Source organism: Papio anubis, chromosome 10 (genome assembly GCF_008728515.1).
Source record: "Papio anubis isolate 15944 chromosome 10, Panubis1.0, whole genome shotgun sequence".
Taxonomy (NCBI): domain Eukaryota; kingdom Metazoa; phylum Chordata; class Mammalia; order Primates; family Cercopithecidae; genus Papio; species Papio anubis.
The window spans coordinates 106,715,790-106,730,916 of NC_044985.1; the positions used below are offsets into that span (position 1 = coordinate 106,715,790).

Genomic DNA, 15,127 nt, shown 5'->3' on the forward strand with positions numbered 1-15,127 from the left:
TTATGGTCACTCTCTTGGCTGGGATTTGTAGGCTGGCTATTATGTTACTCTTCTCTTAGTTTCCCCATCCAAACTGTCCCTCTCCTTTCATCCTGTTTATTAAAGGCACTACTGCATACCAAATTGTTGAAGCCAGAACATCAGGGGTGTCTGATTTACATCTCTTACAGCCGCCCCCCGCCTTTTTTTTTAGCAGGCCTCCTTGCTTCCACACTTGCCCCCAACTATAGTTCTCTCACACACAGCATAAAAAGGATTTTTCACAATTGTTAATCAGGCCATCTTACTCACCTGCTTAATAAGACCCCGACTTCTTTCTATAGTGCAGTGGAAACGTTGTGATTTTATGGTTAGTCTCTGGAATGAATTTGCCTGGGTTCATATTCTAGTCCCATCACTTATTAGTTACATGATTTTGAACAGGTTATATTTACTCTACATCTCCGTATTCTCATGTGTAAAATAGGGATAATAATAGTAACAGTTTTTTACAGGTATGATTAAGAGTTTAGTAAGTTAACACTTGCAATGTCCTTAGCATGTAGTAAGCACTAATAAAGGTTAGTTACCCTCATTATCATTATCATGATTATTACAACCATCCAGATCTCTTGAATATTTTTACTCTATGGCTCCCCTCAGACTAATGTTTTCACCATGATCTTCAGTTGCAGAGAGAATGGTTAAGTGAAGCCAGGTGTAGTTTACTGAAGAAGGCAGGAACATGTGTAATTTTGAAATATTTCTAAATAGTGAAAGTAAAACAAGTCCTAGTGCTTAAAGAAGTTTTCGATATGAGACAAGATTACCACCTGTAAGTAGAGAAGGAAGGGTGGAAGGTGTGTGTGTGTGTGTGTGTGTGTGTGTGTGTGTGTGTGTGTATTTTAAGACAGAGTCTCACTCTTGCCCAGGCTGGAGTACAGTGGTATGATCACAGCTCTCTGCAGCCTTGAGTTCCTGGGGTCAGGTGATCCTTTTGCCTCAGCCTTCTAGGTAGTTGGGACAACAGGCATGTACTGCACGCCTGGCTAATTTTACACTTTTTTAGACATGGGATCTTGCTGTGTTGCCCAGGCTGGTCTCAAATTCCTGGCTTCAAATGAGTCACCTGTCTCAGCCTTCCAAAGTGTTGGGATTACAGGCATGAGCCACTGCACCTGCCCAGAGGAGGCTATTTGAATAGAGAGAAAGTTTCAGAGGTATTTCAGAGGGTGAGAAAACGAATAGACCAGGGATGTATGATAGGATTGCTTCAGGGTGTGGAGGTCCTGGATTAAAAGTTGGCTGTTCTGCAGCAGTGTTCAATGATATTGGCAAGGAATAAATAGTTTAATCTTGTCTTGGGCTAGCCATAGGGACAAAGTTAGGATTAGAAACTTTTCCAGCACAAATCAGATAAAATATAGAGTGGGTAGTGTCCTCTAAATGAAACATTTATGAAAAACATAATTACTAGATGATTCCGTGGTTGAAAGAATTAAAATCATGAGTTTCAGATTTTTCTATTTTATTTTTTACATATATGGAAATCTTCACGCTCATTTGATTCCTTTGCCACATGGTGGCATCATTGCATGAGTTTACATATTTGGATTATACATCAAACGCCTTTTCAGAACACACCTAGTCTTTGAAATTTAGAAATCCTGTCGTTTACATGCTAGAATCTGAAAGGTAGTGCATTCTTAACCTTTAGAGTGTAACATTCTTAATAATTGTAATCCAGTTCCTGCACGTTTTGGCCAAGTTCTCATCTGTCTTCTCACCCCCACAGAGCTCCTTTTGAAGTCATTGGAGCTCCCTGTGCTGAGCATTTCATGGGGGTGAAGAGCAAGGTGAGAGTTTGGGGCCAGTAAAGTAAATAAGTATCATCTTAAATGCAGTTGCTTTATCCATCAAAATAAACATTTATTTCTTAAATACATAATTGCATGGGACACTAGATGGCAGCATTTATCCTTTTCCATTTTTATCTTTATCCAGCCTCTTCTAGAAATTTCTTAAATGTTTATATTGATAAAATGAACATGGTCAGATGATTTTAAGGTGTTTGAGATGTATGTTACTGACACAGCCATGTTTGGGAATTAATCACCTATATGTTTTTGCAGAGAGAGGAACTTTTTATACAATCTGTATGTAATTAAGGATTTTATACAATCTATATGATGTAGGGTTTTGTCTAAGTTGAGGAAACTTTCTAAAGACAATATGTTAAAAAACTTTAAAAGGGAGTTTTTACTAGTGCATATTTGATATTACCAGCACTTTTGATAAACAGATAAAATATTGAAAGCCTGGTGGTGCCAGTAAGCATTTAAGGCTTGAACAGAGGGACTTTGAATAATATAACTAGTCCACCTGGTTGTGTAAACAGAAACTTGTTTACTTTGCTTTTGCTTATCCAGAGTTTGATACTGCAGTTCAAGTTCAACAATCATAAAGATTTCTGTTAGCTTGGGTAGAGAAAGTTTCTGTGAATCATATTGTACCATCTGATACTGACATTTAGGAATTCCTGAATAGAGAGAAATTAAAATTTTGGCATCTGTGGTACTTGGTACTAGGCTAAATATTAAGTTAACACCTAAATCATTTAAATAGATGAAATTTGTAAGTAGACGATTAGTATATGACCATTTGGCCAGGCAGTTGACTTTTAGGATCCTATCAAACTCTCAATATTTTTGAAAACCAAAAATAAAGCCAAAAAACCCCCCAGTTACAGTATAAGATTTAAGTTGTATAGAAGATGTCACAAAATAGCTCATTTTTAAAATGTATTTTTCACTCAAACTCAATTTCTAGCTTTTTATTCAAAAAATAATTCTATGCAAACAACTTTCTGGTTCATCATAACATTTGGACGATATTCTGGTTTCTTTTTGTAAATTATTATTTTGATTACATTAAAGGGTATTTGTCTTTTGTTTTGTCAGGTTATTCTTGGACAGTATAATTGGCTCTCCTATGAAGATGTCTTCGTTCGAGCCTTGAATTTTGGGAATGGCTTACAGATGTTGGGCCAGAAACCAAAGACCAACATCGCCATCTTCTGTGAGACCAGGGCCGAGTGGATGATAGCTGCACAGGCGTGTTTTATGTATAATTTTCAGCGTATGTAGACTTTCTTACCTCTGGAAAAATGAACTAACATATTTATTGAAATACTTTACTCTGAAGAGGTTAAAATTCTGATGTTAATTTTCACCTAGTGTCCGGTTAGTGGAGAACTCTGTTGTGACTTGGAATTCTTGGTGTATTTTGGAAAATAAATCAATTATATGACAAATTGTACCAATGAATGTTGCAGTGAGGCTTGAACCTCTTAATAGGAGACTTTCAGGGTCTTGAGAACTAGACCTACACTTAGGGGCCATTGTTCCAATACCGTTTCTCAGGAATCCTCTTTAGAAGTTACTGTCGTTTTGTTCTGTCATCTCTATCAGTAACAACAGTTGACCTCCAAAACGCTTCCATACTGAAACCTGGTGAACTTCAAGGTGCTGGGTTAAACAATAGAGTTTTCATATTGTAGTTATTTGAGTGGTAATTGTGGTGGCTCAGTCTGTGAGATAGTTCTGGAAGTGTAAGTTCAGAGGTCTGGGTGCCAAAATGTGACGGTAATTTGTGGATGTTTAGTCTCATCTTTCAGATGAAACAAAATACATTTTCACCAGATTTCTTGCTGTAAATTCCTCCACTTTTTTTTTTTCCTTTTTTGAGATGGAGTCTCGCTCTGTCGCCAGGCTGGAGTGCAGTGGCGCAATCTCAGTTTACTGCAGCCTCTGCCTCCCAGGTTCAAGCAATTCTCCTCCCTCACCTTCCCGAGTAGCTGGGACTACAGGCGCATACTGCCACACCCAGCTAATTTTTTGTATTTTTAGTAGAGATGGAGTTTCACCATGTTGGCCAGGATGGTCTTGATCTCCTGACCTCGTGATCTGCCCGCCTCGGCCTCCCAAAGTGCTGGAATTATAAGCGTGAGCCACCGCGCCTGGCCTCCTCCACTTTTTCTTTTAAACAAACATTCCATTTTTGTTTTCACAGGTTTGGATTTACATTGTTTCTTTTGAGGAGCTTTAAAAGAATTATTTTCAAAGTCATTTTTTGTATCTTAAAATTTGAGTTAGGCAGAAAGTAAATAAAAATCTACATTATTCATGTTATGTAATTTCAGCATTTCTGACGATGTTTGTCTTTAGATATTTTTGCTTGAGAATAAACGCTGCTGCCACTTGTTTGTGCTCTTGACATACACTGTAAATCTGACATTCAGTGTGTCATCCTATTTGTATATGTTCTTTTTCACATGATAGAACCAAGTGGTCAATAATTAAGAGTTTGAAGTTTTAGAAATCAGTTATAATTTCTTCACAATATGGTAGTCCCAGAGTAACATTTGTAAGTGAAACAAAATAAAAATTTAAATATCTTCATCTTTAAAAATTGGAAATCTTGGGGCATTTAGGGAAGGATGAGTAGGTGTAATGTTGATTAGTATGATAAGATAACTTTAAAAAGCATAACACTTATAAACTATGGATTTAACAGTTTAGGGCTCCCAATATTTTATTATGATTCATCTCTACATTCAGAGACTTTATATAGAGTTAAATGTTTTAATATTTGACTGGCTGCTTCTTTTCCTTTTAGTTGTTACATTATATGCTACTCTAGGAGGTCCAGCCATTGTTCATGGATTAAATGAAACAGAGGTGACCAACATCATTACTAGTAAAGAGCTCTTACAAACAAAGTTGAAGGTGAGGACTCTAGTTACTAACTGTCTGATATTTTAGAATTTTCAGTGTCATGAGCCCTATTATTGATACTTAGTTCTTTTATGACTTTTGAGTCCTTAATCTTTGTGGAATTTTATGAATATCATACTTTATTTTTTCCTTTAGAAAATAAAAAGTAGATTTTGTATATGTTCATGTATAAGTAATCCAGAGTTATAAATTGTTAAGATACTTATGTTTAAATTGAAGAAATTATGACTACTTTTTCTTTTATTGTGCTCATCTATTTTCTAGTTTACTTGTAGTAAATTTGTAGTTTTGAAGGGTTATATTTTAAACTAGTAATTTTTATTTTACTTCTGAAGCATTAAGTAACTACAAGTTTTCAGAATTGTTTGAAAATTAAAAAGGGAGCCTTTTAATGAAATTACAGTAAAAAGAGGTTTCTTTGGTCTCTAGACAACTCCCAGAAATATCTGGGCTGCTATTTTCTTTTTGAACAAGTTTACATGTGAATTTTCTCCTCCTTCCCCCATATATTTTTATGTAGTCTCTTGAAAATATGAGGGGCTTCTGGTTTCTCTACAGTTCAGGCAACATGTGTTTACATGCCCATTTTGTAAGGCAGTACCTTTCTTGATCAGGGTTTTAGCAAAGGCCAGGGGTACACACAGTGAATCTAATGCTGTGAAATAATTTAAATTCAGACCAATACTTACCCATCTGTAAAAAGTGATATTATGCCAGGGTACCCTTTCTTCTTACTTTTTTGAGGCAAGAAGTTACTTAACAATTCACTGAATATGGTAAACTACTTTGCTTATTCGCTAAACTGCTTGAAAAATAATGAACACGATGAATGTTGGTGTATTTCTAGGATATAGTTTCTCTGGTCCCACGCCTGCGGCACATCATCACTGTTGATGGAAAGCCACCAACCTGGTCCGAGTTCCCCAAGGGGGTCATTGTGCATACCATGGCTGCAGTGGAGGCCCTGGGAGCCAAGGCCAGCATGGGTATGTTACACTTTTCTGATTCCTTACGTGTGCTTTCTGGTGACCACATTCTCCAGAATTATGCCAAAGTTTTGATCCTGAGGTTAGCTCAAATGACACATCAGTTTTCTAACATCAGTTAGGAAAACAGGTCCCTCTAGGTACACTTGAGTCTTTAAAGAAAGTTTTAAGAAAAAATATAAACATTAATTATTCATGTTTTACAAGTAGTATTTATTTGAAATTTAAAATATTTTACATTATTCAATTTTTTTCATTCCCTTTTTATGATAGTTTTGGGTGGTTTTAAATTTAGTTTATAAATAATACCATTAATCTTGTCCTATGTGAATTACCTGTAAGTAGTTTTAACAGAATGGCTAAACCTGAAGGCCTCCTTTTACGCCCTGCTCCAGTTCTTCCCTTTCCTGGGATGACAACCTTACCCTCCAACTAGCACAATTAGGCATGGTGACTCTAGAAGTTCCTACTCTCAAAAAAGTGTCAGAAAATGTTAGCTAGTATACTAGTGTTTACAGATAACTGCAAAAGCTGCTGGGATGCTGGAACTGTATTTCCTCTGTAGTTGGAAACAGTAATTAATTAGATATAAGCATTCACTTAGCTCAAATTTTAGGCACCTGGAATTTGAGTGGTAGTGGGATATTTAGATGCATATATATTGTGGACAGTGGTGTGTACAAGTCTAGTACTTGAGTTATGTTTGGAGTTAGAGATTTGGAAGCTGGAAGCGGTTTGGCTTTAATTATAGCTGTGGGAGTAGGGAGTGAGGTCACCAACAGGGAATGGTGGCTTCAAAGGGTACCAAGGACTAGTCAGAGAGGAAAGAAGAAACTATTTAGTAGTATGTGGTTCCTGGAAGCCAAGGGAAAGGAGATCTTGGTGAGTCATCAGCAGGATCAGGGGCTGCATGCAGAGGTCAGATGACACAAGGATGGGAGTTTCCAAGAAGTGGTGGTGTTGGAGAAGGGTGCTGTGGATTGAAGGAGTGAAGGGCTGATTTGGAAGTAAAGACTTTCAAGTGTAAATATTATTTAAGAAATATATCTTGACTGACAGGAGAGGAAGGGTATTCTATTGGGAGTACGTTTAAATAATTTTTTCACACTCATTTAGAAGTCCACATGTAGAGTATTTCTGGGAGTGGTTCAGATGTATCAACAATGCCAACCATGACCTATTTCTCTTTGTTCTTCTGCTGTGCCACCTCTATAACTTGTCAGCCATTGTCCTTAGGCTCGTAGTCTTCTGATTTCAAATGGTTCACATTGTCTTTTAATGCAGGACTCTGGGTGTAACCAAGTTAGTCACCACTCTGAAGCAGTGAATGATTTTTAGCAAACACCTGGATACTCTAGTCTAAGCTACCTTTATTTCTTAGTTGAATTACTGGGATAATCTTGTCTCCCTGATACTTTTTTTGCCTTTCTAAAGTTAGCCACACAGCAGCCAAAGTGATCTTTTTTTCACAGATAATAACATACTCTTGTTCAAAACAACATTGCTTTACATCCAGAACATACTCCAAAGTTCTTCCCATGGCCTTTGAGGTCCTATGTGTGGTCCCTGCTAGCCACTTGACCGTTGTTTCTTGCCACTCTTCCTCTTGCTCACTCTGTTCCAGCCACACTCCTTACTGGTCTTTAGATATGCTGAGCACATTCCTACCTTTGGGTCTTTGCATTTCCTTATTTTCTTCTAATTAGAACATTATTCTCCCAGTTCCAGGGTTTTCATGGCTCCCTTCCTCACTTTATTCAGGCCTTTGCTAAAGTAAACTCTACAGAGACGCTGTCTAGACTTTTCCATCCAAATAGAATCTGTTGTCATCTTCTCACCTTGTCTTGCAGGAAAACTTGCTATGAAGTTTTCTTCATAGGTTAATTTGTTTGTATATCCCAATAGAATATATCTCCCATAAGTGCAGGGACTTGATCTATTTTGTTGATCTCAGTATAATTAATATTTGTTGAATTGAGTTAACTCAATTTGATTGAGTTATTTGATTGAATTGATAATGAAAAGAAATTGTTGATACAGCTGAATCTCATAAAAGTGTATGTGTTTGTTTTTTTCTCTTCAATGCAGAAAACCAACCTCATAGCAAACCACTGCCCTCAGATATTGCAGTAATCATGTACACAAGTGGATCCACAGGACTTCCAAAGGGAGTCATGATCTCACATAGTAACATTATTGCTGGTATAACTGGGATGGCAGAAAGGATTCCAGAACTGGGGTATGTCAGAGTAAAGTAACATTGAGTAGTTAAGTATTTATGTCTGTTATAATGTTAGCATTTGTGTCATTTTATTAACATACGGCTAAATTAGTCCTTCAGAGTCTGTCTGTAGTAGGCATTTCCTTAAAAAATAAAAAAGAAGATTAAAATTAATGGCAAAATAGTTATAGTTGTGAGGTTGAAAATATATCGTATAGATACGTTTTAAAAAGTACAGAACTTAACTTTTTATAGTTGTAAATCCTTTAAGTTGTTTTAATCAGCTTGTATTTGCCACTGTCGTTGTTTTTATATCTAAATACAATTCAGGTGAACAGGTAATTTAAATTATCCACTCAGTATTTGTTGAGCTTCACTATTCAGTCTCCGATTTTTCTTGTTAATACAAACTCCAGTGGTAGCAGCGGAAGGTAGAGTGGAGTGGGAAAGAGACTGATGGAGGAAACCAGATGGAAGTTTGAGGGACTGTCAAAGAAACATTGCCAGAGATGCAGTCGGTATTCTGATGACTGATAGGGTACAGCGGTTGGATATTTTTGATGCTTTTATGCACAGAAATTACAAACATACACGCACATACACACGTAATTGCTATGGGATTGAACTTGGGGATGGAGAAATGTTTCTTATGTATGCATACATTTCAGAAAAAATTAAGTGCAACAATTTTCTTACAGGTTTTTCTCAGTTGCCGTCTATATTTTGGTTGTGGGGGCAACTCTTGAAGCATATACAAATACATACACATTTTCTGTATATTAAGTTCTCATTTATTACATAATCCAATTCCCAGAACAAGAGTCTTATCTGTAAAATTTCTGGCAAATAGCAGTGGGTTGGCAACCCACTAGATGTAAAGACCATTTCCTCCTTGGATGATTTATTCTGTTCTTCAAAAGAACCCTGTATTATTATTTGTTTAAGCCACTGCTGCTTCTGCCTCAGTACTTTTGCTTCAGCAGCGCTTATAATTCCTGAGTGCTTTTCAGTAGGACTGGAAACAGCACTCCTTCCTAAGCGTGTCTGTCTCCTTGCTTTTAGGTTGAACTGTAATTCTTTTTCCCTAACATCCCCAGCGTCTGTCTGTCCTCTCTTCATCTCTTGCTCTCACAAACACACGCACACTTGACCAACAAATTGATGCCTGGGGCCCTTCCATGTGCTTTCAGGCTTGCTCCCATTATAGGGCACTTTTGGCATAGATGGCTCCTGACTTTTGTTTCTGATGCCTCCCTTTTCCTTTAGAGAGGAAGATGTCTACATTGGATATTTGCCTCTGGCCCATGTTCTAGAATTAAGTGCTGAGCTTGTCTGTCTGTCTCACGGATGCCGCATTGGTTACTCTTCACCGCAGACTTTAGCAGATCAGGTAAGTTCAGTGTCTGTGACTTGAAAGACTAAAAAATCATAATGAATTTTAATGCGTTTTTTTCAGTCAGTATGCCAATGTATTATGACTGAGCGATGGTTCATTTTAAAATGAGCTTTAGCCTTTTAAGTGCTTCTTAGACTATAAGTACATTAAAATAATTTATAATTGACTTTTTGATCTAAGAATACCATTGAATTTTAAAAATAAGGATCACTTTATAGATCACTTTTTCTTATTTTATAGTCTTCAAAAATTAAAAAAGGAAGCAAAGGAGATACATCCATGTTGAAACCAACACTGATGGCAGCAGTTCCGGTAAGAAGTGACCCTTATTTAATATTGAGTATTAAAGAAGTATCACCCGCTACAAGGCATTAGTGCTAGTGAAAAATATATGGTTGACAAGGTAGTTTATGTAGGATTTATTCCTTATTGATTATGAATATTGCCTTAGGCGCTACAGGATTTCTTCAGTCCTGCTTTAGCTTTCGTATTTACTAAGCACTCAACTTAATTTCAGCTTCTATATGTAATTATCAGCTCCTTTCCCTAAAATAAAAAATTATTTCCATGACATCTGTTTGTGAATTCATCGACACTTGAAGCCTGTTGAGAGCTAGGAGGGAAAGTGAGAGATCACCTCCTTTTAAGCAAGCTGTATAGTTACCTCCTGAGTCCTCAGGGAAAGTGTGGTCTAAACACCAAACAAAGTGACAGAGAAGCTGGTGCAACTTCGAATGACTTAAGAGGGGCTGTGCGTCCTTACATAATACAGGGGCCTGGGAATAAGTCAAGGGAAATGGGACAGCAGTGATTTTCTGGCTCCTTATAACATAGGCTGAGTTTGTTTGGAAATGATGGGAATTATTGTCAGATACCTAAATGCTTATGTCAAGAATAATTACATAGTTACTTCAAAGTCAAATATAAATAATCAGTAGTTTTATAGTTTCTTTCTATAATTATAGTTTCTTTAGTATCCTACTTAAATTCTTAGTTCACTTAAAAATGACATATAATTTAAAGTTATGGAGGAAACATTATTTTAAGTTATTAAAGTATACTTCACAGTAATGGAACTAGCCAGCAAAATGCAGCACAGACAAGGAAAACTTCTGGTGCAGTATCGAAAGACAAAGAGCCAAACAAAATCCCCAAAACGCTGCTTGGTCTTTTTGTGAGCAAAGAATGTGGTTCTGTATACTTTCATAAGATAAAGTTAGGAAATTTTGAAAAACCATTTCAGATGGTTGTTCATTTATTTTGTGAGTAGGTTTTAGTTCAGAATCAGTAAGATAAGCAAAGCAATATAAAGAATTAATATCTTAGAATTTATATGAGTATCTAGATATATTTCTGCTTTTAAAAATTATTTTTTGGCCGGCCGCGGTGGCTCAAGCCTGTAATCCCAGCACTTTGGGAGGCCGAGACGGGTGGATCACGAGGTCAGGAGATCGAGACCATCCTGGCTAACACGGTGAAACCCCGTCTCTACTAAAACATACAAAAAACTAGCCGGGCGAGGTGGCGGGCGCCTGTAGTCCCAGCTACTCGGGAGGCTGAGGCAGGAGAATGGCGTGAACCCGGGAGGCGGAGCTTGCAGTGAGCTGAGATCCGGCCACTGCACTCCAGCCTGGGCTACAGAGCGAGACTCCGTCTCAAAAAAAAAAAAAAAAAAAAAAAAATTTGTAGAAACTTTATTTTTAAAGTAATGGTGGTTCTATTTTAAAAGTTTGATCTTGATAGGATACATCTTTTTGAAAAATTCAAAAATTTTTTTTTCTTCTTGCTGAAACACATCCACAGTTGAAGAATACGTCTTTTAAAATGCCTTAATATTGCTAAAAATATTAATCTGATGCTAAGATTTGAATATGTAAGGCAGCTGTTATCATTATTAACTATGTAAAACTCATTTTTATACATTTAGGAAATCATGGACCGGATCTACAAAAATGTCATGAATAAAGTGAATGAAATGAGTAGTTTTCAACGTAATCTGTTTATTCTGGCCTATAATTACAAAATGGAACAGATTTCAAAAGGACGTAATACTCCACTGTGCAACAGGTAAGTAAAGACTCTCTACCTCCTTCTTTCTCCCCTTGATGATTTAATCATTTAGTTCACATTAATAGCCCAATTAATTGAGATAGTTATAAAAAATAAATTTATTTCATAAAGTCAAGAGAACTCTTTAAAAAAATCCATCCCGGGCCAGGGGCGGTGGCTCACGCCTGTAATCCCAGCACTTTGTGAGAGGCTAAGGCGAGCGGATCACCAGGTCAGGAGATCGAGACCATCCTGACTAACATGGTGAAACCCTGTCTCTACTAAAAATACAAAAAGAAATTAGTCGGACGTGGTGGCGGGCGCCTGTAGTCCCAGCTACTCGGGAGGGTGAGGCAGGAGAATGGCGCAAACTGGGGAGGTGGAGCTTGCAGTGAGCTGAGATCGCGCCACTGCACTCCAGCCTGGGCGACAGAGCGAGACTTGGTCTCAAAAAAAAAAAAAAAAAAAATCCATCTTGGCTGAACACGATGGCTCACTCTTGTAATTTCAGCACTTTGGGAGGCCAAGGCAGGCAGATCACCTGAGGTCAGGAATTCAAGACCAGCCTGGCCAACATGGCAAAACCCCATCTCTACTAAAATTACAAAAATTAGCCGGGGTGGTGGCATGTGCCTATAGTCTCAGCTATTAGGGAGGCTGAGACAGGAGAATCGCTTGAACTCAGGAGGCAGAGGTTGCAGTGAGCGAGATCGTGCTACTGCACTCCAGCCTGGGTGACAGCATGCGAGACTCATCTCAAAAAAAAAAGAAAAGAAAGAAATCCATCTTGACGTGGGAGGATTGCTTGAGGCCAGGAGTTCAAGACGAGCCTGGGCAGCATAGCAAGACTCCTCTGCTTAGCTGGGCATGGTGTCACGTATCTGTAATCCCAGTTACTTCAGGGACTGAAGTGGGAGGATCATTTGGGCCTGGGAGCAATGACTACACCACTGCACACCACCCTGGGTGAAAGTGAGACTCTGTCTCTTTAAAAAACAAGCAAACCAAAAACCTGTATAACAGTGTGAGCAGTTTAAAAAAACCTGCATTGTCATTATAAGTGTGTTTTCACTTAAGATTTTGCTATTTGTGTGTTTATATTTTCTGTGAACACTTAGGTAGTTTTAATTATTTTGAGAAATAGTTTCTCTTTTGCTTTTATATTTATTTCAGTATGAATATAATTAAATGTTTTGTATTTAAAGTTTTAAATGATCAGTTTTGTTCCAACCTGTATTTGTATAGTGTTAATAGAGTACATAGATTTATGATTTTATCATGAAATAGCTTAGAAGTTAGAAAATGGAAGTATTACATTCAAAGTATTTTTTATGGGAATATTAATATAGTTTTCAGATGCTTCACATAATTTAGAACTTTGTAAGTTTTTATCCTGCCTTACGTTACTTATTTCTTCAGTGAGTTATAAAGTCGGCCCTCTGTATCGACAGGTTCCACATCTTTAGATTCAACCAACCATGGATCAAAAATATTCTGGAGAGAAAAACAATAGAACATAACAATACAACAATGAAAAAGACAAATAATGCAGTATAACAACTATTTACATAGCATTTATGTTGTGTTAGGTATTGTAAGTAATCTAGAGATAACTTAAAGTATTTTGGAGGATGTGTATAGGCTTTATGCAAATACTATGCCGTTTTATATAAGGGACTTATACATCTGAGGATTTTGGCATCCAGAGGATACTACCTCTCCTTTTTGATCAAGGCAGCATGCAATCTTTTTATTAGTGTGTTTTCAGAAACATCAATTAGATGTTTAACTGGTTTCCTTTTTTTGATGCTTCACAGATAATTTACTAGATTATTTTTAACAGTAAACACTTCAAAAACTTGAATTAGTGAAACTTTAAAAACAGATTGTTGTATACAAATTATACACATTTCTAATAAAATACATTAAAGCAAAAATTAATTTGATTTTAATGTATTTCATAAAGATGATAAGATTGTTCAGTATTGATATGTGATAAATATTTTATGTAAATAGTAATATAAAAGTGGCTATAAGCAAGGGTTTTCCTGTCACTATATAAAACTAAACCTGACAATTCAAATTTTAATATTAATTGAAAAGCTCTTAAGAGGAAATCATAAATTCTTTACCTTTTTGAACTTCAAAAAATTAAGATTTGAGGCTCAAGAGAATCTCCACATTGGCTGTGTAACCTTGGATAAGTCACTTCATCTCAAAATCTCTCATATCAAAACGGGGGGATTAGTTTCAGGGATTTGGAAAATCCCATTCAGTTTTAAAATCCTGTGGTTCTCTAATTTTTTTCTTTAGCTTTGTTTTCCGGAAAGTTCGAAGCTTGCTAGGGGGAAATATTCGTCTCCTGTTGTGTGGTGGCGCTCCACTTTCTGCAACCACGCAGCGGTTCATGAACATCTGTTTCTGCTGTCCTGTTGGTCAGGGATACGGACTCACTGAATCTGCTGGGGCCGGAACAATTACAGAAGGTAGTGTTCTCTATGATCAGAGGCTGGGGTGTGATGCCAGACGTTTTGTTGGGGGTATGGGATACGTTCTGCAAATATATAGGAGAAGAGTAGTAAGGTGTTTGTGGGGCAGAATAATGGTAAATTCCAAGTACTATGATCATTGATACCAATATTTAGAATGTATTAGCTGTATCTAGAGTAAATAATTCATCTAGAGAAGTTTTTATATCAAACTCTGATATGTAATATTAAAAACCACTTAGCATTCTGGAAAAGAAACTTTAGTAACAAACATTGACTGTTTTGTTTACATTTATTTTCTCACATCAGTGATTAAATTTTTATGTAGGAAAATTAAGGTGCTTTTGTTTATTTGTGTAGTAAGTATATTAAGGCTCAGGTTCAGAAATGTTTATGAGGATTTCTGTAAGTGTTAGAGAGGAGCTAGGTTCAGGTCTAGGGAATATTATTACCAGAGTTTATCATGTGGTTGTGGTTGAGGAGGAGATCTACCAACTAATTAGCAGTTCTGAGATGAATCGCATAGGGCCTCATGTGTCCCTTTTATGGGAGAAAGTTATTTTGCTTTCCGGTACAAGATACAGCTATGCTTCTCCTACTTTGTATTTGCTATATATGGATAGATACAAAACCTCATAACTGATTTTTCCCTATTTGAGTGCCTCTGTATACCATTTTCATGTATTACTTCATTTTTCTGTTTTTTGGTTATGTTTTCTGTGTTTTATGTATTTTTGGAAGCTACTTCTAAGTCATGTTTTGTAGGAAATAAGCAACCTTCAAATACATGCTTATAGGATTTCTTCCGAGGATCCTTAATTTCTTCTATTTTTAAGATTCAAATTGAATGATTAATCAGTAACAATTTATGTTGTAAATGAAAGTCTTTAAAGCATTAAATATCAGCCTTTCATTTCTGATATTTGGTCTTTGAAGAGGAAACATAATACAGTAGTAATTCATAATAGTAGAGGGTTCTTTCCTCACATCTTTGAAAGCTACCAGTCTTTTTCTTCAGCCTGCCTCTTGAGCTATTGCTGTATTAATTTTAAACAGGGTATGATAGCATAAGCTGATGGAACCTGCAGAGGTCTCACTTTGAAATGGTGATACATTACATGGGAAAAGATTAGAGAGGTGTTTTGTACTGCACATCTGTGAGGCCTAATAAGAAAGTAAAATAGATGTAAACCATTGCTTTCATCATCCTT

At 36.7% G+C, this 15,127-nt stretch overlaps 1 protein-coding gene across 4 annotated transcripts in view; it reads left to right on the forward strand.

The window, feature by feature from the left end:
• ACSL3 (acyl-CoA synthetase long chain family member 3) overlaps nucleotides 1–15,127 on the forward strand; it is an 80,633-nt gene that overhangs the window by 49,666 nt on the left and 15,840 nt on the right. For 2 of the 4 annotated variants that reach the window (XM_021924039.1, XM_021924040.1), the window contains 9 exons: nucleotides 1,775–1,835; nucleotides 2,940–3,117; nucleotides 4,657–4,766; nucleotides 5,623–5,761; nucleotides 7,850–8,000; nucleotides 9,249–9,372; nucleotides 9,619–9,690; nucleotides 11,306–11,445; nucleotides 13,741–13,913. In XM_021924039.1, coding sequence (XP_021779731.1) covers nucleotides 1,775–1,835; nucleotides 2,940–3,117; nucleotides 4,657–4,766; nucleotides 5,623–5,761; nucleotides 7,850–8,000; nucleotides 9,249–9,372; nucleotides 9,619–9,690; nucleotides 11,306–11,445; nucleotides 13,741–13,913 — 1,148 coding nt within the window. The remainder of the gene's footprint in view (nucleotides 1–1,774; nucleotides 1,836–2,939; nucleotides 3,118–4,656; nucleotides 4,767–5,622; nucleotides 5,762–7,849; nucleotides 8,001–9,248; nucleotides 9,373–9,618; nucleotides 9,691–11,305; nucleotides 11,446–13,740; nucleotides 13,914–15,127) is intronic. The other 2 variants (XM_003908002.5, XM_009183174.3) reach the window with 1 other exon arrangement.